Source organism: Contarinia nasturtii, unplaced genomic scaffold (genome assembly GCF_009176525.2).
Source record: "Contarinia nasturtii isolate CC-2019 unplaced genomic scaffold, AAFC_CNas_1.1 Cnas_scaffold_1371, whole genome shotgun sequence".
In the NCBI taxonomy this organism is placed as follows: Eukaryota; Metazoa; Arthropoda; class Insecta; order Diptera; family Cecidomyiidae; genus Contarinia; species Contarinia nasturtii.
Genome location: NW_022198708.1, coordinates 2,795,598 through 2,818,258, shown reverse-complemented (window position 1 = coordinate 2,818,258; position 22,661 = coordinate 2,795,598). Strand labels below are relative to the sequence as shown.

Below are 22,661 nucleotides of genomic sequence, written 5' to 3'. Positions count from 1 at the left end.
CGATTGCCATCAACACAATACATTGTTGAGTCGCATTTTGCCTATACATCTCATAGCATACAATTTGTTTTTCTGTTCTTACTAAAATAGTCAACAAATAAAGCCACACAGAATTTCGACGTAGAAAACAGAAGACGAAAAAACCTACACTAAGGAAAAGGAAGCATACGAAACCAAAGCGATAAGTTCTCGGTTAATTTCAATTTCATTCGCCATTGAGTGCAGTCCACGTAATTAAAAGTAATTTTCAACACAAAACAGCGTATATTTTTTGAGTAAGTGAGAATCCATTCGAACATTACATTATTATGAAACATAAATTCGTTTGTTATACAAACCATCATAATTCGATATTGTTTGACATTTCCTCGAAAACAGAAAAACTGATTTGTGTCTTATTTTTTTTTATTTTTTTTTCGTTAACCTTTAAACTCGATTAAAATTAAAAATCGCATTCCTGTGAAATTGTTACCGAAACAAAAACACAATAAATAAAAACACACAACGGAGGAAAGTCAAGGTCTCAAGAGTCATCGTGACGCGTCGTATTTGACATTGCGATTGCATTGTGTGCATATATCATTACGTTTGGCTCTTTCCATGAGTCCAAAATTATTATTATAAGTCATTTATTCGCGTTGTGTGTACATTATTAGTCATAGTTAACTCCGTTTCATTCACATTCCACTGTGTATATTTCTCTTCTTCTCTTTTGGGCTTAATTTAGCTTGTGCTATCACATCGAAAAGAAATTCATACAGATTGCTCATTAAGCAAACATGGCAAGCGATCGATTGGACCTAGTTATTTTTGGTGCAAGCGGTTTTAGTAAGCATTTCAATCTTTTCGTATTTTATCGGTGTTAAAATATTTTTTTATCTTTATTTTTCTTTTCTTTTTAATTTCACAATTATTATTATTATTATCGCCTTCACAATGTGTTGCAAATCATGAATTCATCACTAATAAGCTCATTAAACTTTATTGACAGCCGGCAAATACACCGTTCTCGAAGGTGTTAAATTGCTTGAGAATTTATCATGGGGCGTTGCTGGCCGTGACGAAGAAAAATTAAAACGTACTCTTAAAGAAATCGGCGACAAATGTGGAAAAGATCTTTCTGCCATTCCAATTATCATAGCCGATGTACGAGATGAAAATTCATTGCAAAAAATGGCCGAACGCGCTAAGGTAATTAACAGGTGTTTTACTTACATGCATACTCATTATTATTACATTCAAAGAAAAAATGATGTCATCGCTTGTCACTTATGAAGAAATTACGTGTTTAACACAATTCTGTGAAGCCAAATATATTTTCATATTATTATAGATTATTGTGAACTGTTGTGGTCCATATTTACACTACGGTGAGCCTGTAGTCAAAGCCTGGTAAATTTTTAGCATCTAAAAATTTTTGAATGTTTGTTTTTTTTGTCGTTCAATTGATTTTTTACTTTATACTTAAATTTGCAGCATCAATGCAGGCACTCATCATGTTGATGTCAGGTAATTTATTGCATGAATTTATGTTAATACACTTTATTTTAATACTTGATATCTTGATACTAATGTTGATGTTAGTGGTGAACCACAATACATGGAACGAATGCAACTCGAATACAACGATCTCGCCCGTGAAAAAGGCGTTTATATCGTTTCTGCATGCGGATTCGATTCGATACCAGCTGATATGGGCGTGGTACATTTGGAAAATCACTTTGATGGTGAAGTTCATTCGGTGGAAACATATTTGAAAAGCTGGACCACAGGACCTGCAAGCGGTGCTGGGTAATTAATTTATTGCATTTTAAATTTTCGGTTGAAATCATGTGTAATGTATTGATAGCATTCATTATGGAACATGGGAATCAGCCGTCTATGGTCTGGCAAATGCAAAAGAATTGAGCTCGATTCGTAAGAAATTATTCAAAGAACCATTGCCGTACACCAAGCCACCTCAAATCAAACGACCAGGTATGAATTTGCAACAACACTAACGATGCAAAGAAAATACGTTGAATTATGATTTATTTCGATTTTCATTTGCAGTTATTCACAAATCCGATGTGGTTAACGCTTGGTGTTTACCATTCATGGGATCAGATCGTCCAGTTGTCTTACGATCACAACGTTTCTTTTACGAACAAGAGAAGAAGCGTCCGATTCAAATGCAAGCCTACGTTCAATTCAAGTACGATAAACGATAATTTAATTAATTGATTGATGTAATTTAAACAAAATTAATGTCACTCGTTGTTCAATCATTTCTTTATAGATCATTGTTAACCGTGTTGTTGGTTTCATTGATGGGTGTGGTTTTTGGTTTATTAACAAAATGTTCATTTGGACGTCAATTACTGTTGAAATATCCGAAATTCTTTTCATTGGGTTTCATCTCGCATGAAGGTCCTACCGAAGAACAAATGAAAAATACTAAATTTTCGATTACATTCTATGGCCAAGGATGGCCAAAAGAGGACGCTTTGGCTGAATCAACCGATCAACATACGACCATGCCATCAAAGAAAATTGTAACACGTGTGACTGGTACTAATCCAGGTAACAAAAAAAAGATTTTTAATTGAATTTTGCCTGAATAATTTTCGTTTTTTTTTTTTCATGATAATTCAGGGTATGGTGCAACTTGTGTTGCTCTCCTGTTGTCAGCCATAACTATTTTGAATGAAAAGGAAAAATTACCATTGACCGGTGGTGTTTTAACACCAGGCGCCTGCTTTGCAAAGACCAATTTGATTTCAAACTTGTCAAAGAACGGATTTGACTTTGAAATCATTTCTGCACATGAAACTGATTCAGCCACAAACTAAACAGTTGACAATTACAACAGTTTGGATGGGGGTCGATGGATTTTGTTTTTTCGGAAAAAAGGAAATTAATGCATTTTTATAATAATAATAATAATAGTCTTTGATTCTCAATGCACATTCACATAAATGCAAGAGATCGAATAATCTAATAGACTGTATTTGCAAGTTTTAACATGTGGAATTAATTAGAAGTGGCTTTTCATCGTGGTTTTTTATAATCAAAAAGTGCTCGATTAACACATTTATTATATTACTAGACCAATTAAACGCAAACATATATATTTTTCTTATACTCTTATTGAAATAATAAAGCTTAATCACTGGATTAATCTTGATCAAATTAATAAACTGTTGAATAAAAACAAGCAAATATTGAAGCAATTTTTTTTTTATTGAGAATTCAAACAGTTTGCTAAACAAATCAAAGTCTTCGAATAACAAAGACGAACAATGTTAAGTACATAGAACAAAAATCCAGATTTTTTAAATGTAGATTTTGTTATGCCACAAAATACAGTCGTTTTCCAAAAGTGAGATATAGACGTTGAAAAACCAAAATAACACAGTTATGATATTTTTGAATAATCTAGATTTTATTTTTATTGTATTTGCAAAAAAAAAAAAAAAAATAAATATATATTCAGTTTTGAAAATGCTTTATTTTATGGAAGTTAGATATCCACTTTATCAAAGAAAAAACATGTAGATCTTTTCTCTTCAGTTTGGTAAGTCTTGTTTGACAAATATTTGGATAACCATTTTTGTGCAGAAAACCATTGGTAAATCAAAAATGCTGATTATGTTTTCGGTAGTCGAGAAATTCAAGAAATAAATTATTTCGGATATCAAGGAAAAAAAGTTTGGTAGCCAATTCAAATCTTTATTTTACACTGAGGAGAAGCTCTGACAGATATTGGCAGCTATGCAACATTTTGTTACTTGATAACGAAAAACTGTAAAGTTCTTTTACTACATTGATACTCTGCCATTTCGTGAAAATCAGTTTTATGACAAAACTATGCCATTGCAGAAGATATTATTGCCGATATTTGGTTGGCGTTGTAACAGTTTATTTTAATTATCAGCACCAACAATCAAAGTTAATTTTCAAAACGAATTTTGAATGATGTTTGGGCAATATTCACCAAAAAAAACCAGAAAATATTTTTTAGAATAATTTTCTTTTTATTCTCAATGTAACCCTTATTCATTTTTGCTTTCGATTATTTGCAAATATTCATTTTGAATAAATAAATTAATTAAATAAGCATATATTTGAATTATTCATTTTGATCTGACTATGAAATCTCATTGATAATCCAAATTAAAAATGCTTTATGTGGGTGTGTGTGTGTGTTTTGTCTATTTTTCAATTTCGGTTTAAACAAAATGTTCCACTTATCGATCTTTAATTGGAGAATGAGCTCAAGTATTCCGTAATATTTGGTAAGTCTCGTTTTAACCAAGCTGCATTTAAGCGAATCGTTTCAACCGATTGCGAAACAGTCCGTTCTGTGCCTGAAAATTCATTCTCTTGGAAAAATTTCTCTACCTCTTGGGCCTTCTCTTCGGATGCAAAATTCTCAGTTAAATACTTGACAAGACGTGCCAGTAAAAATCCACCCTGATTTTGAAAAAAAGAAAACAATGGTAAAACGAAAGAAGTAATTAAAAGATATGAAGTCATTTTAATATTCATTACCTCATATTGTTCTAACAGTTTGGCTGAATTACTCTTGAAAAATTCCCAACACATGTCACGTCCTTTTGGATTCATCGCCACGGAAACAATGACAAATACAGAATCTTGTGCTCGAACCTCAGTCTAAAAATGTGATAAACAATATCAGTTTCAATGTACTTGCCAGAGAGAGATAGAGAGAGAGAGAGGCTCCTACCGATAATGCAAAATCAACGACACGTTTTAGAATTTCAACGTCTTTAAATGAGCCAAGTGCTCGTGAAATGCGATCCTTCTCTTCATGTAAATCAGTGGCACGGTACAAACGTAACATTTCTTCGTATGTGGTAATGTCGCCGTTTTGCATAACAGCTTTATAGCATGTTGAACGTAAATCAGCGGGTAACAGATGTTCGCCGCTCGCATGCAATTTAAAACGCTTTTTGGCTTCTTCAATGGCAGGTGTATATCCGTATGAAATCAATCGATTTAAAACCAAACTTCGCAATAATGTATCCAAATGACATTCGCCGGCTTTACAATCCCAACCCAAACGATCGGCAATTGGGGCATACAATCGAATGCCATACTCATTAAATTGTTTATCAACGGTTGTGTGCGACAATAATGTTTGTAATTTTATCAATGAATTTGTAATCGATGACCATACCGTGTAATTGGTTTCGTTTCGATAGGCATCGATGAGCTTTAGAACTTCACGTGTTGGCGCACGACCAGCTTGCACTAATGCAAACAAATCATCAATTAAACCTAAACGATCTAATGGCGGAAGTGTTTGACTTTTAATGGCTGGTATCAGTAAGTCCAACATTTCGGGCGTGTAACGTGTGCGATAATAACCGATTGTGCCTGGATTTATCTTAACCCAATCATTTTTATCGACATCATCGATTTCAATTTTCATGCTTTTTGCATTGAGAATTTGAACGACGGCAATTTCAGATGGTGCTTTTGATGTTGAAATTGTAATGGGAACCATCCAAAAATAATCTTCGGCCGGTTCAAAACCATCGGCAGTGAATTTCTTTTGAGTTAATGTTAAAATTCGCTTGTTGCCCACTTGTTCGGCTGAAGCCGATATGACTGGAAAGCCCATTTGTTTTATCCATGTGGACATTACCTTTGCAACTGGTTTGCTGCTTGCTTCGCTCAATGCTGTCCATAGATCTTCCGTTTGTGTATTTTTATATTGATGCCGTGTCAAATAGATGTTCATTCCTTTTCGAAAATCAGCATCGCCAATGTAATGGTGTAACATTCGAATGACACTGGCACCTTTTGCATAACTAATCTCATCGAAAATTTCGTCAATTTCCGATGGATGACCCACGGTTACTTCAATTGGATGCGAACTTTTTAAACAGTCTAATTCAAGTGCACGTGTATACATATCAACCACGAATTGCGTCCAAATGTCATACCTTAGGGGGCATCGAATAACGATTGAAAAGTATAGAAATAATCAACAAATAATGATTAAATAATAGAAAAGCTAATATCATACTCTGGAAATAGCTTATTCACGCATAAGAATTCTACAAATGATGCATAGCCTTCGTTCAACCACAAATGTGTCCACCATTCCATTGTGACTGTGAACAAAGAACACAAAATGACATTTTTCAATAATCAGTTTTTTATCTCAATTTTAAGATCAAATAAAATGTTTACCTAAATTTCCGAACCACTGATGTGCAATTTCATGGCCAACCGTCAAAGCTATCGACTGTTTTCGAATCAATGAAGTATTCTCCGGATCAACAAGAACGAATGATTCTCGATAGGTGACCAAACCTGCATATGATGATATAATTTTAAATAGAAAAAACAAACGATAAAAGTTTAAAAATGCTAGCATATTCACCCCAATTTTCCATAGCACCAGCCGAAAAGTCGCCAATTGCAATAAGATCCATTTTTGGCAGTGGATATGCTATATTGAAGTATTCCTGAACAATATTTAAATGAAAATTAATCTTAGCCACAGTTTATTTTATCTTTTATTTCAATCAATACCTTGTAGTATGGTAAAACTTTTGTGGCTACATCCAGCGCGAATAATCCTTGTTCTTTTTTACCAACCGGTGTATATACACGAACCAAGACACCATCTTTTGATGTGGCTTCGACATAATCATATTCACCGATTACAGCTGCTACCAAATAAGTGCTCATCACCTTAAGAATAAGAAAAAAAATAATCATTGCAAAAACAAAGTGTTCAATCGTTGCATACAGTGATTGTGTGCTTAGGCTTACCGGCGTTGTATCAAAATGAATTTCGCGCAAATTTTCACCAACACTTTTCTCCGACACCACTGGCATATTCGACAATGCAACTCGGTCTTTTGGAACAATAAGCGTGATATCGAATGTGGCTTTTATGGCCGGTTCATCCCAGCATGGGAAACACCTTCTTGCATCTGTTGCTTCACTAAAGTTCAAAAGAAAAACAATGAAATATTGCACACACAATTCAGCAATTAGAAATGATTGCACTTACAATTGAGTCACACCACCATAACGCTCTTCACCGCTTGCTGTGTAATATTTGCTGCGATAAAAACCTTTCATCTTATCATTCAAATTGCCGCTAAATGACACATTGAGAACGCCCTCCGCCCCAGCCGGTAATACATTTGGAAATTTTAACGTTGCCGTTTCCTGTTCCAAACAAAACGAAATGTCTGTCGCTTCAAGTGGCTCCGAACTGTCACTCAATTGCACGGACGCATTGTGGAGCACCAAATCGACAGCATTTAAAACGACATTATCAGTTTCTTCTAGCACCTATAGAAATAAAATCGACACATTAGACTCGGAATATAAAACAAATAAATCGTGTGACATTCAGTACGATAAAACTAAAAATAGATTTGATCAATGAAAATGTTAAAACAAATTCTCAGCTCTTCGGTAGTTTCTTTCTCCTTTTTCTTTTTTGAAATAACCAAACCGGTATTTCAATGTTGGCACAATTTTATGTTTCAAAACAACAAAAATACTTAGAAAGTATTAATTCCACATTACAGAATGTTTCAAACAGACTCCCAACAATTTTATAACCGAATTAAAATCGCAGCCGTTTGATATCTTCAGATACCATACTTACTTATTTGCTGCTGGAGCAGCGCGTAATATGGTGTCTGGAGACGTTATCTCCGGCTATAAATTATTTAATTAAATTAATATTTACTTAATTTCATTTATCCTTGAAACCAACGTATATTATTTCATATTTTTTGTAATTAAACACATAAAGAAAATTTAACAATGTCTTTTTTTTAAATGGTACAGAATTACATTAGATAAGATGTAATGAAGTCGCTCGACACAAAAAAAATCTCCCATAAGAAATGTATGGCGAATTTTTCTTTGTGTAAAGTGACTCCGCATGTGAGAGGGAGCAGAAGAAAAGAAATCATGCAAGAGCATGATACTACACTATACCCGCGTCCCGCATTGAATGCGCGCTGCTCTCACATACGGAGTCACTTCACACAAAAAAAGGCCCAAATAAACGATGTTTTTAATTAATTAAAAAAATATGGATGAGATCTTGAAAATTTGCACAACGGATTTTTAAAAAATATTTTGGGAACTTGACAAAAAACTCCGTGGACCAGTTTCAGATAAACTCTCCCCACTGTAGTGGATCCATCTGACATGGCTCCCACCACCGCTGCCAGATTAAATTATATAAGGAGGAATCGGAATACATTTCTTATTCAATCCAAACAAAACCAAACACAATTTTACTGGGAATTTTACGCAAGAATTTACAATGTTTTAATTTGATCCAAAAATGATAATGATTTTTTTTTTGTTTTGCTTAGTTTTACTTTTAATTTCTGATTATTTCATTAAGTTATATATTTTTCTCTTAATTATTCACTGTATGATGCGGCGATATTTTGTTTTTCTTTTCTTCGTATTTATTTGTTCACTATGAAATGCTGTTGTTGTTTCCAGAATTCAAGTTTTTGTTTTTGCTAAGCCACCGAAGCATTGCGCCTACATTGTACTTTGCATATAACTGCCCCTTTGGTCTATTTTGTATTCGTGCTATATAGAATACGATCTACAGTGTCCGAAGGAGATTAAAAGCGAAAGTTGTTGTGAAAAAAATAAATAAATATGTTTTATTCACATCTTTCTGCATGCATATGTTGACCATACGTGTGTATCTTTCATTTTCTCTTTCGAGTCGTTTGGCTTATTTGTTCCATTCGATTGACGATCGGACGGCAAAATTCGTAGTTGATGTGGAAGAATATTGAGAAAACAACAACATCAACAATAATAAAAGATAATATGCGAGTAGCGTAGCAATATACAAATAATATGCAATACTATATGTTGATGATGTTGGTGGATTTGCGTGAGCAAAAGCGTGCAACATGCACATTGTCGAATGCTTAATTAATTTTTCCAAATCACGTCTATATATATGATTGTTGCATTTTTGTTTTCTATCCGCTCATTATACAATATTGCGTTTAGTCTATTGGCATCATTACTAATAACAATGATTTTTGGTTTAAATAAATTATAAGGTTTTCGGGATATTGATTATTAAGAGAGGAAAAATGATGGCCCAATTGAGATGCGAATGGCAAAAAAATAAAACGAACGAATATAAATATATGGTGTGTTAGACTTGTGTTTCATCCGTGCTTTACTAACCTTAAAAACAACCGATGTCTTTCCATCAAATGTAAATGATGTCAAACTTGGTGTTAGCTCCAAATTATAGTGTTTTGGCACGACATTTGTCGGCAATCGCTTAAACTCGCATTTCATTTCGATTTTCGTTTGTAAATTGGACGAACTGTGAAAGTGACGACAACGATGATAATGATGATGATGATGATGATGATGATGTGTACGCTGAACCACCGAAAACTGTTGATTTTTCGTTAATGATGTTAGTAGTTGATATGAATATCGTTGATGCAATATCGTGCATGCACTCCAGGATATCGATTGTCAAACTGGGCTCTTGTTAAATGTTGTTAGTACTTTTAAATCACGTATCGAATGTGTTGCAAAACGGATATTTCCTAAAATAAATTTGCACAACGAAATACAGAAGAGATTGTTTGATAAAATTTTATGGTCGATCCGTTATTAATATAAACCGATATATGCACGTTTTTTTTGATCAAAATCAAGAGATAAGACACCTCAAATATATATACACACACATACATTCACAAATTACAATGGTAAACTGAGCATACACACACATATACACAAGCGCATATTGACATTTGTCTATTCGAAAGTTATTCTTCTTTACACTTAAACACAAACACATACGCGTACACACATACTCTCTCGCTCTCTCTCTCTCTCTCTCTCTCTTGTTCTTGCTCTTGCTCTTTCTCTCACACTTTTCTTTTCTGCGCGAAATTCACTAGGCTAAGAAAATAACCGATAACGTGAATTATTGTTGACGAACAAAAATCGCGCAAATTATCCGGAAAAAGGAATTGCTCACTGTTCACCAATAATTTCGTTCTCGTTAAAGATGTAAAAAAATGTTACGTTTTTGTAAGTTGAGAAGCCGATCTGCCGTTGTAGTTCGAATGATTGGGGATGATATTGTTGTTGCTGTTGCTTTCGCTACTGACAATATTTTCCGCTGACCAAAATGAACGAGCATATCTGTTCGTGTTTTTTTTTTTTTACTTATAACCAAATGTAGATACACTAACCCAGTGAAATACACGGAGAGAAGAGAATTTAAATTACTAAATGTGTCGATGTGTATTGGCAGATCTGTATGTATATGTATGTAATATGTTTTATCGTTCGTCTTTCTTTCTTACTGACACGTTTTTCGTTTCATTTATAATTCCATTCGTTTCGCGGGCCGCTGCTTTCTAACATTACACACATTATATTGTCTGTGTGATTAAAGCGATGATTGAACAAAAAAAAAAGATTATATCTATGTTTACGCTCATTTCAATTATGTCGAAGAAGACAGAGCGATATGTAGTACAATGCATCCAAAACAACAACAATCTCATATACATACAAAGGTTTCGATTTATATTACCTTTTTTAATTCTAACTGAAATTGTTCGCTGGCACGGAAAACAATTCAATCTGTATGGATGCAGTTATTTTGAATAAATTTGGTCCGTTTGATAAGCGAAACAAAAAAACCACCCAAAGAAAAAACGAAATCAAAATCGGTGTTGTTCGATGATTGGTATTGGCACTGTTGATTGCGCGAGGTTAACTGTCAAAATATTGACATTTCAATGCATCAGAAAACAGTCATGCCAACAATACGTTCCAAGTGAAGTTACTACAACTGTGTGTGTGGTGTTTTATGTATGACATTTCCGAATACAATTTTTTTTAATACACAACTACTTTTTTTTTGTTATTAAGTGATTTCTTTGTGTAAATCCATTTTAGACACTATTTTTTACGTTAAATTAAATTGTTTACGTTTTCTATCCAAACATTTTACACATTTCGGATAAATGTCGATCAATTCAACTCAAATATTTTATCATAAAAAATAATATGTGGTGTTGTTGGTGAAAGAGAAAAAAGAGAAGAAGAAAAAAAGAAACCAAGTAAAGAAAAAGTCTATCTATCTGTAAAAAGCAGCCTCAGTCCGAAGAAGTGAGAAAGAGAAGGCGGGATTTAAAAAGTCAAATACAAAACGAATTGTTTTGTTAAGTATTGCAATTAAGCAAAAGTCACTGAGAAATGATTTATAGAAAAACATTCAATTCATGTTAGACATTTCGTCACTGTTTGTCTCTTGAATATATCTTTTTTTTTTCTGATAAGTTTAGCGAACAGAAAAAAACTCCCCTTTTTTACTGTGCATCTTTCGGTCCAGTATTTTGATTGCTTTCGCCAACATATAATTACTTACAAAAAATGGTAATACGTATTAATATTTTAGGCATCGATTGATAATTGCTTTTGATGAGTCAACAAATAAATGAACGATTTTTTTTCTGTTGTTATAAATTAATTAATGTTTCACATACACAAAGGTGACTTATGTTTGTTTTTTTTTTCGTTCGCCTTTCGGATTGAACTGTTACAAATTCATACAGTATATGAATATAGAATTTGCTTTTGCTATTTGTTTTGTTGTATTGGAATGTTCATTCCCGCAAAGTGATGGCAACATTCATTTATTAATGATAACGCTTTTTTTTATCTGGTTCACAAAATTAGATTTATATGTGTTGACAACTTATCAAATCGGTTGGTTGACTGACGAATTTTTTTTTAAAGAGAGAGTTCTAAATTTGATTGATCGATCGGAGGCGATTTTAATGCGCTAACGCGCTTGTATAAATTACTATGGTGCCGATAAGAGATTGTATCGATCAAGAATGTTATTTGGTGACCAAACACTCGTGGAAAGGAAAGTACAAACGAATCCTGGCGATCGGTAAAACGGGCATAGCAACATACAATCCAGATAAATTCGAGGTCACTAATCGATGGCCATACTCGGATGTGGCTGCAATCGCACCCAATAAATCAATACAAAATGTACGGGTTTTTTTTGTTGTTGTTTATTTTTAACTTGTTAAATAAGATCTGTGTTGTGTTTTTTCCTCTCGATTTTTTCGTCTTTTAGTCAAATCATGAATTTACATTGACATTACGGAAAGACAGGAAATGTGACACCATCAAATTATCATCGGAATATCGAAATGATATACTTACATCGTTATTCAAGTATCACAGGGAATTCGCGGAAAAGATAAAAACTGAAGTGAGTTACAATTTGGAAATAATTTTTATCCTCGTGAATAAAATGAATATGTGACTTTGTATAGAAATATTCCGCATATAAATATCATTGGTCTGGTATTGGTTTGCCAACGCAATTGGAAGTGACACCGTGCTCGCTGGATCAACTGGATCCCACCTCAAATAAAGTGATTGCTAGCTATGACTACAAAGACATTGTTGCCACAATTGGTATGTATGATTTTCATCCGTGTTTTTTTTTTTGTTTTCCAATTGTAAAATGGCTTTGATGTTTATTTTTTATTTTAATAAAATGCAGGTATTCAGGATTATGAACAGGGTATTGTAATTGCGTATGGGAAATTTACACGTTTGCATTTATTTCGAGCGGCAAATCATCATGAAATCGTACAAAATATTGTGAACGCTTCGAATCTATATATGAATATTGCATTAAAAGTGGTGCCCAGTCAAATTACACTCGCTCGATTTGAACAAGAAAAATTTGGCGCATATTCGTATGTATTGTAGTGTTGAAATGAATGTCGGCAGATTTTCCGATGGAACATGGAATTAAATTAGAATGCATTTTTTTGTTTTTTGAACATCAACATTTTCAGAAAAGACAATTTTTTAACATCGATGTCAGAATTTATTGTGCAGAAAATAACCGATCGCCATCCAGAGCCAACAAAACGAATTCTCTGTTTAACAGAAGCAACAATTTTGGAACGTGATCCACAAACTTACAGTGTATGAGCTCGATTTCATTTCAATATGAAATTATAATTAATAAAACAATTTATTATATTTTTTTAGATTTGTACGTTGAGACCATTGGAAGATATATTTGCCTTAGTACGAGATTCCGAAAATATTCAATTGTTTCACATCGAATATAAGAATGGAATAACGCGTTCTTATTCGACAAATGATCGGTAAATTAAAATCAAATGAAATTGAACAAAAAAAAACACACTCAAACATGACTATGTTTTCTATTCTACCGCAGGGATTCTTTGTTGGCAACCCTATTGGATGCTGTACGATCATGTAATAATCCCAATGTACACGTTCGCATGACACGTACACCTCGTGGCAAACGTTTTGTTCCATTGTACGCAAATGTGGATGAAGAGACCGAAGCAAGCCTACTGCGGATGGTCATACACAATTTTCAATATCCGGGAAAGAGATTTGAAATTCTTGAGCGATTCAATGCAAACATTCCCCACAGCGGACTCAATTACAGTGTCACACAAGATGTAAGACATATTATCATTTCATTCATTTATGTACGATGCGCTAGTAACTCTATTCGAACAAAACACATTCAATACTAAACGATCACAATTTGTTTCTTGACTTAATCAAATAGAGTCTGTTTGCTGAAAATAAAGAGAAACTCATATTGGGCGCATTACAAGCGGTGACGCAAAAAGAAACCGAAAAAATTGTTGATATATCAAATTTTGAGCTCGAAGCCTGTTTTCATACGCTTAGACGATTGTTGGCCAGTAAAGTTGGATTTGCCGCTTTTACAAATTTGCCCGGGTAATTTTTCTATCAAAAAAATCAATCAATCATCTTAAAGCATTACTTTGTCATTTCTTTTGCAATTCAGTTTTCGAGAATCGATTGGAAAGAAAGTGGTGGCATCGTTGCATCGAAAAGATTTAGCTGTTACGTATGCTGCAATTGATATGTTGAATTCATTGATGCATTCAATGAGCGGCGATTATAATTTGAAGCAAGAACAATTGAATAAATCATCATTATTGTCATCGAAACAATTCTTAGAGAATCTGTTGAACACATGGACTGAACATGTAAATTTTGGAAGCGGTGCGCTCATTTTGTCAGCAATGTTAGATTTTCTAACATTTGCATTGTGTGTGCCGTACAGTGAAACGACGGACAGTAAACAATTCGATAGCCTTTTGGAAATGGTTGCAAGTCGTGGCAGAGCGATGTTCAAATTATTTCAGGTTCGAAGTTTTGTTTGAGTAAACTCGAATGAATTTTTAATTGATTTATTTTATTGTAAAATAGCATCCATCGCTTGCGATTGTCAAAGGTGCTGGTCTAGTAATGCGAGCAATAATTGAAGAGGGCGAAGCCAGTATTGCAAATCAAATGCAAACATTGGCATTGGATGAAGCGGCCCTTTGCAGACATCTATTGGTTGCATTGTATACACCGGCTAACGATTCGACAATGGCAACACATCGACAATTGTCTCGACATTTGGTTGGTCTATGGATTACAGATAACGAAGATGCAATGCATCTATTTCAACGTGTATTTGTAAGTAACGTATATTAATTTCAAATTCGAATTGAAATCATTTGAAATCAATTATTTTTTTTTATTTATAGCCGGCCGGTTTGCTAATGTTTCTTGAATCGACTGATGAAGTGCCAAGCTCTGATATCGAAGATGACAAACTGAATTTTCGTGATAATTTAAATTTAGCAATTCAACATTCCAATAAGAGCAAACGCAGCGTGATCGAAAAACATTTGGAAGGTATCAAACATTGGGGATTAAATTTAATTGATCGACAAGAGAAAATTAATCAAGCGCTTCAAAATCGCCCGATTGTCCTGCGAAATCGACGTCAACGGAAAAAACAAAACGATAAAATCGTTAATCTTCCGTATTTCTTTTATCAGTTTACCAGAGATCACAGTATTCCCAATTTAATTTGGAATCACAAAGTGAGTTACGTCAACATGGCTATTCCGTTCATATGGAATTCACTAATTTTGTTATTCGTATTTTATATCTTTTAGACAAGAGAAGAACTGCGAGTTTGCCTCGAAAATGAGCTGAGACAATTTTCAAGTGATAAAGAACTATCGGGGAACATTGTATTGGCATGGAATTATGAAGAATTTGAAGTAAACTATCAGTGTTTGGCCGATGAAATTAAAATTGGTGATTATTATATTCGATTGATTCTTGAAAAAGACGATTGGCCACAACATTTAGTGAAAAATCCGTGAGTAAACATTCTAGATTTTAATCGATTATGAAAAATATTTATCGATTTTTTTGTGTGTGTAAAAACCAATTTCAGAATCGAACTTTTCAATGCACTCTACCGTCGGGTTTTGTGCCGTCAACGTGTCAATGATGATCAACTAACTGTAACATCGTTGCAAGCACTGGCCAAAGTGTACAAACGATATCACGCAGAGATTGGTCAATTCAGTGACATGAGTTATATTCTTCAATTATTGGATCGCGTAAGCAAATCGATTCACCAATAATTTAAAATGTTCAACAACTAATTTTATTACTTTTATGTGGTTTACAGTGTTTGTCGCCATCATTGCGTGATGCATTGATTGGACTAATCAAGTGTCTTGTTTACAACAAATCCAATTGTCGTCCATTGGTTGAACATGTTAATTGTTTAGTTGATTTGATAACATTGGCACATTTGCATCAGGGCCGTGCATTGCCCAATACGAAAACGAATGTGCTTGAGGCTGGGCCAAATCAACGATTTCAAGAAGAAAAAGACTGGTATTATAACATTGAAAAGGAAAATGAAAAAGCCGAACGCTGTGGACCAGTCACATTTTCTGAGGTTTGTTCCTTGTGCACTTTTTTTTTTTTATCTACAGGGTGTGCCAGTGAAACTGATATTTTTTTTCGTAACTACGTCGCTACAACTATATTGCTTTCCAATCACTCTTTTGTTTACCGTTATGTTTATTCATGTTTTGGCTATGTACTGTGATGATGCACATTAGTGCGCCGTTCTTGTTTACTTTGCAACAACAATGGATGTCAAACGTCAACTCGTTTTGAATTTGCATAAAAAAGGTTTGCGACAAGTTGATATTTTTCGGCGGCTTCAGAACGACAAAATCAATTTTTTATTTATTCATCGCACCATAAAACGATACAAGGAACGCGGAACAGTCGATGTGAAGCGAAAACCAGGCAAAAAAAGATCTGTGCGAACAAAAGATCTGGTGAAAAAGGTACGAGATTTCAAAATGTGTCAAGTGTCATGGTTTGGGGTGCCGTTTCGGCCGGCCACAAATTTCCCCTTGTTTTCGTTGACAAAGGCGTTAAAATTAACGCAGCTGTGTATGAAGAAGAAATATTGCGCAAAAACTTTCTGCCACATGCCGAAACTGTGTTTGGTGATGAGCCATGGGTGTTTCAGCAAGATGGAGCACCGGCACATCGAGCAAACAAAGTACAACAGTGGTTAAGAGAAAATGTGCCTGATTTTATTGACAAAGATGAGTGGCCGCCATCGTCTCCAGACTTGAATCCATTGGATTATTTTGTGTGGGGCTACATGCAATCGAAGCTAAATGATCTGAAGATTAAGAAAATCACAAAATTGGATGCATTCAAAAAGAAAATCGTCAAGATTTGGAACGATATTCCCATCGAAATGGTGCGCGCCGCGTGTTAATCGTTTTTACGACGTTTGCGTTTGGTGGTCCGTGCAAATGGAGGAGGAATCAAAACCAAAACATGAATTCAAAATTTTGGACCCTATTCTAAATCTCAATAAAGTTTTTGTTCAATTTTTGTAAAAAACAATACGTTTTTTAAGCATATATAAAAATATCAGTTTCACTGGCACACCCTGTATATACTTACGGTATTTCTATATTCAGTTGAAAGAGCTGTGGAATCAAAAGATAATCTCACCGCGAACAAGATGCTGGGCAATTGGTATGGATGGTTGGCGAGCATTGCAACAATTGCCACAATTAAAATGGTGTTTAATGGCAAAGGGAACGCCATTGTACGACGAAACCGAATTGGCTGCGCATATTTTAGACATTTTGATAAAATGTACAAGTTTCTTTCCGAGTCGAGCACGTGATGGCAAAGCGGTTTTAATTCCAGGACCAAAATTATCGCGAAAACTTTCGGAATTCGTATGCTTGCCACATATTGTTCAAGTTTGTTTAACACATGATCCAGGTCTATTGGAACGGGTTGCAACGCTTTTGTGTCAAATTATGCAAGATAATCCGGAAATGCCAAAAGTTCACTTGACCGGTGTATTTTATTTTATGCTCATGTACACGGGCAGTAATATTTTACCGATTGCACGTTTTCTTAAAATGACACACATGAAACAAGCATTTCGTAATGAAGAATCGGCTCAACAATCCGAAATTATGCATCGAAGTATATTAGGTCAATTGCTACCCGAGGCGATGGTATGCTTTTTGGAAAATCACAGCGCTGAAAAGTTTGCCGAAACATTTTTGGGCGAATTTGATACGCCCGAAGTGATTTGGAATTCGGAAATGAGACGTTTACTCATCGAAAAAATATCGGCGCATTTAACTGATTTTACACCGAAATTACGTGGCCATACAATGGCACGATATCCATATTTGGCCATACCGGTTATCAGTTATCCACAACTTGAAAATGAACTATTTTGTCACATATTTTATTTACGTCATTTATGTGATACGAAAAAATTCCCCAATTGGCCAATATCCGATCCAGTTGCACTATTAAAACATACATTGGAAGCATGGCGCAAAGAAGTTGAGAAAAAACCATCACAGATGACCGTACAACAAGCGTACGAAAATCTTGGCATCGACTTAGCAAAACATCCACGACCTGATGAAACGCTCGTTCGTAAAAGCTATTACCGTTTGGCTCAATTGTATCATCCCGATAAGAATGCAAATGGACGTGAAATGTTTGAATGTGTTAATGCTGCCTATGAATTTTTGTGTTCAAGATCGGTTCTTGGTACCAACGGTCCAAATCCCAGCAATATTGTGCTCATTCTTCAAACACAAAGCATCTTATTCGATCGATATGCGGATGGTGAGTGTGGTTTTTTTTTTTTAATTTAAATTTAGTCATTATCAATGATATCATTTATGTTTCTATTCTATTTGACGCACTTTAAACAGAATTGAGACCATATAAATATGCTGGATACCCTCAATTGATCAAAACAATTCGAATGGAAACGAAAGACGAACAGCTATTCTCAAAAGAGGTTCCATTGCTAACGGCAGCATCAGAGCTTTGCTATCACACCGTATACTGTTCGGTGCTGAATGCCGAAGAACTTAGACGCGAGAATGGAATCGAGGTAATGTATTCCAAAGCAGACATAATCTTAGGCAATTTTTGCATTGATTTTCATTCATATTTCATACGATTCATTTCAGGCGCTGTTGGAAGCATACACTCGATGTGTTTCTATAATGGGCATTGATTCAAAACCAACCGAAGTGCATTATCAAATTATTTCGAATATAACGAAATGCTTTGAAGTGGCATGTAATTTCGAAAATTGCAAAACCAAAATCATTGAATTGCCACAGCTTATCACGGACGTTTGTCGAGTTGTTTATTTCAAAGTGAGTCATAATTTGCATTTCCGTTCGCCTCTGATTACAATAATAATCACGACAATATGTCAAATTAACAATTTTCTATCTCGTGTTTATTAGCATACGTTGTCAGTTGGTTTGGTAACAAGTTTGGCTGCCAATAATTCGGAGTTACAATCGAATCTAGTGAAAAACGGAGTATTATGGTCATTATTGATGTTCCTTTTTGGCTATGACTATACATTAGATGAAAGTGGTGTCGTTACTGAAGAAAATACAAATCAACAAAAATCATCAAATAATTTGGCTCGAATGTCGATCCTATCAATTGTAGCGTTATGTGGCTATGAATTGAAATTGATTCTCAACGAAAATGATCCATTGAATGTGGCAATTCGTTATAATACAGCTGTAACACCAACGGGTACAGCGTCTGGTGGTAGTTCGGTAAAAGAATCGGCACAATCATCACCATCAACAACCTCACCATATACCTCAAATGCAACCAATTTGATACAAAACAATGCCATTCATGCACTGCAAATGAACAATAATAAAGCACCGGGCGAAAAAATCAGCGACGGCGAAGAAGTATTCGAATCAGAACAAAACAATGTGGAAAAAGAGAATTTCGCTAATAATCGAAAGTACACCATAAACGGCAGTCCAACCAATATTTTTGTTAAAAAAATCGTCGATCAACTTCTCACCAAATATATAACCGATAAATTTGCAACACATAGCGATTCAGAGGTATTAAAAGTACTCACATCGAATACTCGTAATCCGTATATCATTTGGGATAATGCAACCAGAGCCCAATTGATAGACTTTCTTGAGCTTCAACGAACAAATAGTGCAAAAGAACAATATGAAGATATTACCGATATTGTTAACATTGTGTCAGAGTTTTCATTTGATGCACACAGGTAAATGTTGATAAATTTTTTACTTTTCACCAAAATATGCGTTTGTAATAATCATTTGAATTTTTTTCCTCATCACAAATCATAGAGATGAATTACAAATCGGCGGAGTATATATTCGCATTTACAATGAAATGCCAACGTTTCCAATAAACAATCCGGCATCGTTTGTTATCGATTTGTTGGCATTTTTAAAACAGGGCTATTCATATTTAACATCATCAAATAAATCGGCTGGCAGCCGAACGGGCAGTGTTGATGGAATTTTAATGCCAACTCTAGCATCAAATCATCCGCAACGGCAAAAACAAAGCGGAAGTCAAGACAATGTAAACAATGTGTTAACAGAATATAATCGATCAAAGGCTCGTAATCAACTGGTAAAATCAGCATCAGATGCTACATCAACAAAGTGTGATTTTAATTCGGTAAATGGTGATCCAATGTACAATATTATATCCGTATTGAAGGCATTAGTTTCTGTGATAAAATCAAATCCAAATGTTGAACTACAATGCATTGGACACTTTGATATATTGTTCGGTTTGGTATCAACCAATTTTGGTACGCGTGCAAAAGAGATCAAAACGCTGGGCTTGGAAATTGTATCGCTTGTTTCACGAAACAAAGAATGTGTTAATGACATATCGGCCTGTGAAATTCTTGGTAAATTCTTAATTGTGCTCAAAGATGACGAATTAAGGGCCATGCAAATGAAAGTATTAGAAACCCTATCTGGCCTATTAAATGTTCAACGAATGGTCAAAGAGGCTCAAGCTAAAGGCGCTGTCATTTATCTATTGGATTTATTCTGTAGTTCACGTAATCCACAAATTCGGGAATTTTGCTCCGAATTGCTCGGTAAAATGACCAGTGACAAACTGAGTGGACCAAAGGTTTGTTTACACACATACACACATATATATATACAAAAACTCATCAAAAATGTACTGAATATTTTCTTTGTCTTTATTTATCATCCACATAGATTCGTATAACTGTATGCAAATTCTTGCCGGGCGTATTTTTGGATGCAATGATTGAAAATCCACAAATTGCTGTTCAAATGTTTGAATCAATTCACGAACATCCAGAATTGATATGGAATGATAAAACACGAGACAGTGTCATTGAATCAGTATTAAATTACAGCAATAACTTTTGCAAACAACAAATCGCCAATCCAAAACATCTATGGAAAGATCCAGACATACTCAAGGATATAATAACCGATGAACTTGTGGTCTCTGGTGTTTATTTGAAACTTTTTATTAGCAATCCATGTTGGACACTACGTAAACCGAAACAGTTTTTGTCCGATTTATTGGATTTTGTTAGTTTAAATATCAATCGAACGGCAACACCGAAAGAAAAGGATGCACTTGAAGTATCAACGAATGCCTTAGTTGCTCTGCTTCATGCTCAACCAAATTTAGCTGATGCCGTACCAGTGCTTGGTCACATACCCAAGTTCTTTACACAGTTATCGATTCAACCGAAATGCGCCTTAAAAGTTCTTCATCAATTGTCGCTGTCTGAGGTAAAATCAAAAATTCTTCGTATATTTTGACGATTTTTTTTTTTAAATCACTTGACTTATATTTTTAATTAAGGTATGTGTACAAGCCATATCGCAGACTGAGTGCATTAGTTCGCTTAAAAAGTGCATGGAAAACAACAAGGAATTGCAAGCCACCACATGCGAAACGCTTAGTCGTTTATTCAAATGCCAACACGTAACTATTCACATTCCATTAAATATTTTTGTTCACGTGATATTCTATACAAAATTAAAACAATCCTATAACCTTTATTCTCTCACAGGACTCACTTATTCGACAATCTTTAGATTGTAATTTAATTCCGTATTTACTGAAAATCCTTGACAGTAGACTAGAGTTTACAGATAGCCCGTCAATGGTAAAATATAGCAAAACTATTTTACATTAAAAGTGAAACTGGTGGAACTGATCGTATGTTTTTTTTCTTCTAATTTTGCACTGAATTAGGTTAAAGCCCAAATTGTATCGGCATTAAAAGCAATGACACACAATTTAAGCTATGGTGATAAAGTATCTCAGCTGCTCAACTCAAATCACATTTGGGCCGAATTTCGCGATCAAAAGCATGATTTATTTATTACAGATACAAATGTTCGCGGATATTTGACAGGTAAAATCACTTTTAAAAACGCCACTTGAGTGTGATTTTTCAACAATGGTATATTTATAGGTGTTGCACCGACTGCGGGCTATTTGACGCAAGGCCCAAGCAAAAATGTTGAAGTTTTGACCTCACCACCCCCAATTGATCGTGATGATCCATTAGCCCGAACCAATGATGATGCATAGATATAAGGAAATTGTAACAAAATCTTTTAAAGAGTTCATTTTATCGATCTATTTAACAATGTTGAAAGACAAAAAATGTCAAAGATCGAGAATATATTAATGTAATAAACAATTGAAAAATATATACCAACTTATTTGCACATTTTATTTGCCGTATGAATTGCTCATTTTGACGACCAAACAAATGGTCGAATTAAATCACAAAAATGAGACATCTTTTAAATGAAACGCAGCTGACGTCAGCCGAGATACAGGTTGAAAATATCAGAAAAATGTAATAAAAGTCTGGAATAAAATCATCGTTGGACGCATAAAGAATTTTGTTTTCATTTACATTGTCTCAAGAGATAGTTATTTGCTTAATGACGAATTTCAATTTATAAGAGATAAGCAAAAATGGAAATCCTATAATTCAAAAATATGTATCATGTCTAAGTGTTATCAAAAAATTTACAGCTTACTGACTATTAGTATTGAAAAAAACATCAACAACAATAACATGAAGATTTTTTGTATTGTTCTTCCAATAGATTATGTTGTAAACAATGAAAAATCATGCACAGAATAACAGATTAGAGTTTTCCTTCCTTCAAACCAAATAATTTTTGTTAAAAAATTTATTGGTCATTAGTAGATGCCTAATGATGGGTTTTTCCCAGTGCAAATTTGTTTTGTGAATTGACACAGGTACACGAATGTGAATTCTTACACAAATGCACCGTAAATACCGTTGTTTTTTCATGCCGCCT

The 22,661-nt window shown here is 34.4% G+C and overlaps 3 protein-coding genes across 7 annotated transcripts; 2 read left to right on the top strand and 1 right to left on the bottom strand.

The window, feature by feature from the left end:
- LOC116345679 (saccharopine dehydrogenase-like oxidoreductase) lies at positions 1-3,208 on the top strand. Its single transcript, XM_031775265.1, has 10 exons — positions 1-275; positions 728-828; positions 992-1,191; positions 1,334-1,392; positions 1,477-1,509; positions 1,585-1,791; positions 1,850-1,977; positions 2,053-2,194; positions 2,279-2,562; positions 2,635-3,208. Exons 2-10 carry the CDS (start codon positions 780-782, stop codon positions 2,829-2,831), a joined length of 1,299 nt encoding a protein of 432 aa, XP_031631125.1. The 5' UTR covers positions 1-275; positions 728-779; the 3' UTR covers positions 2,832-3,208.
- Positions 3,209-4,035: 827 nt separating this feature from the next.
- Positions 4,036-10,793, bottom strand: LOC116345678 (puromycin-sensitive aminopeptidase). 4 transcript variants are annotated; one of them, XM_031775260.1, is made up of 11 exons: positions 10,601-10,793; positions 9,220-9,596; positions 7,037-7,323; positions 6,793-6,967; positions 6,550-6,711; positions 6,398-6,482; positions 6,205-6,327; positions 6,038-6,125; positions 4,730-5,954; positions 4,534-4,656; positions 4,036-4,455 (listed from the first exon to the last, which is right to left on the bottom strand). In XM_031775260.1, exons 2-11 carry the CDS (start codon positions 9,334-9,336, stop codon positions 4,240-4,242), a joined length of 2,601 nt encoding a protein of 866 aa, XP_031631120.1. In that variant the 5' UTR covers positions 9,337-9,596; positions 10,601-10,793; the 3' UTR covers positions 4,036-4,239. The 4 variants fall into 4 exon arrangements, with proteins under 4 accessions (XP_031631120.1, XP_031631124.1, XP_031631123.1 ...); XM_031775264.1 differs by lacking the exon at positions 10,601-10,793 and adding an exon at positions 10,254-10,367; XM_031775263.1 differs by lacking the exon at positions 10,601-10,793 and adding an exon at positions 10,037-10,227.
- Positions 10,794-10,967: 174 nt separating this feature from the next.
- LOC116345677 (dnaJ homolog subfamily C member 13) lies at positions 10,968-22,034 on the top strand. 2 transcript variants are annotated; one of them, XM_031775259.1, is made up of 25 exons: positions 10,968-11,132; positions 11,752-12,075; positions 12,164-12,301; positions 12,366-12,510; positions 12,599-12,797; positions 12,900-13,032; positions 13,099-13,217; positions 13,292-13,544; positions 13,658-13,833; positions 13,904-14,267; positions 14,332-14,586; positions 14,658-14,999; positions 15,075-15,283; positions 15,362-15,530; positions 15,602-15,877; positions 16,932-18,117; positions 18,207-18,391; positions 18,471-18,662; positions 18,756-19,564; positions 19,650-20,457; positions 20,550-21,101; positions 21,175-21,297; positions 21,386-21,481; positions 21,571-21,733; positions 21,794-22,034. In XM_031775259.1, exons 2-25 carry the CDS (start codon positions 11,881-11,883, stop codon positions 21,910-21,912), a joined length of 7,206 nt encoding a protein of 2,401 aa, XP_031631119.1. In that variant the 5' UTR covers positions 10,968-11,132; positions 11,752-11,880; the 3' UTR covers positions 21,913-22,034. The 2 variants fall into 2 exon arrangements, with proteins under 2 accessions (XP_031631119.1, XP_031631118.1); XM_031775258.1 differs by lacking the exon at positions 10,968-11,132 and adding an exon at positions 11,156-11,448.
- Positions 22,035-22,661: the final 627 nt, after the last annotated feature.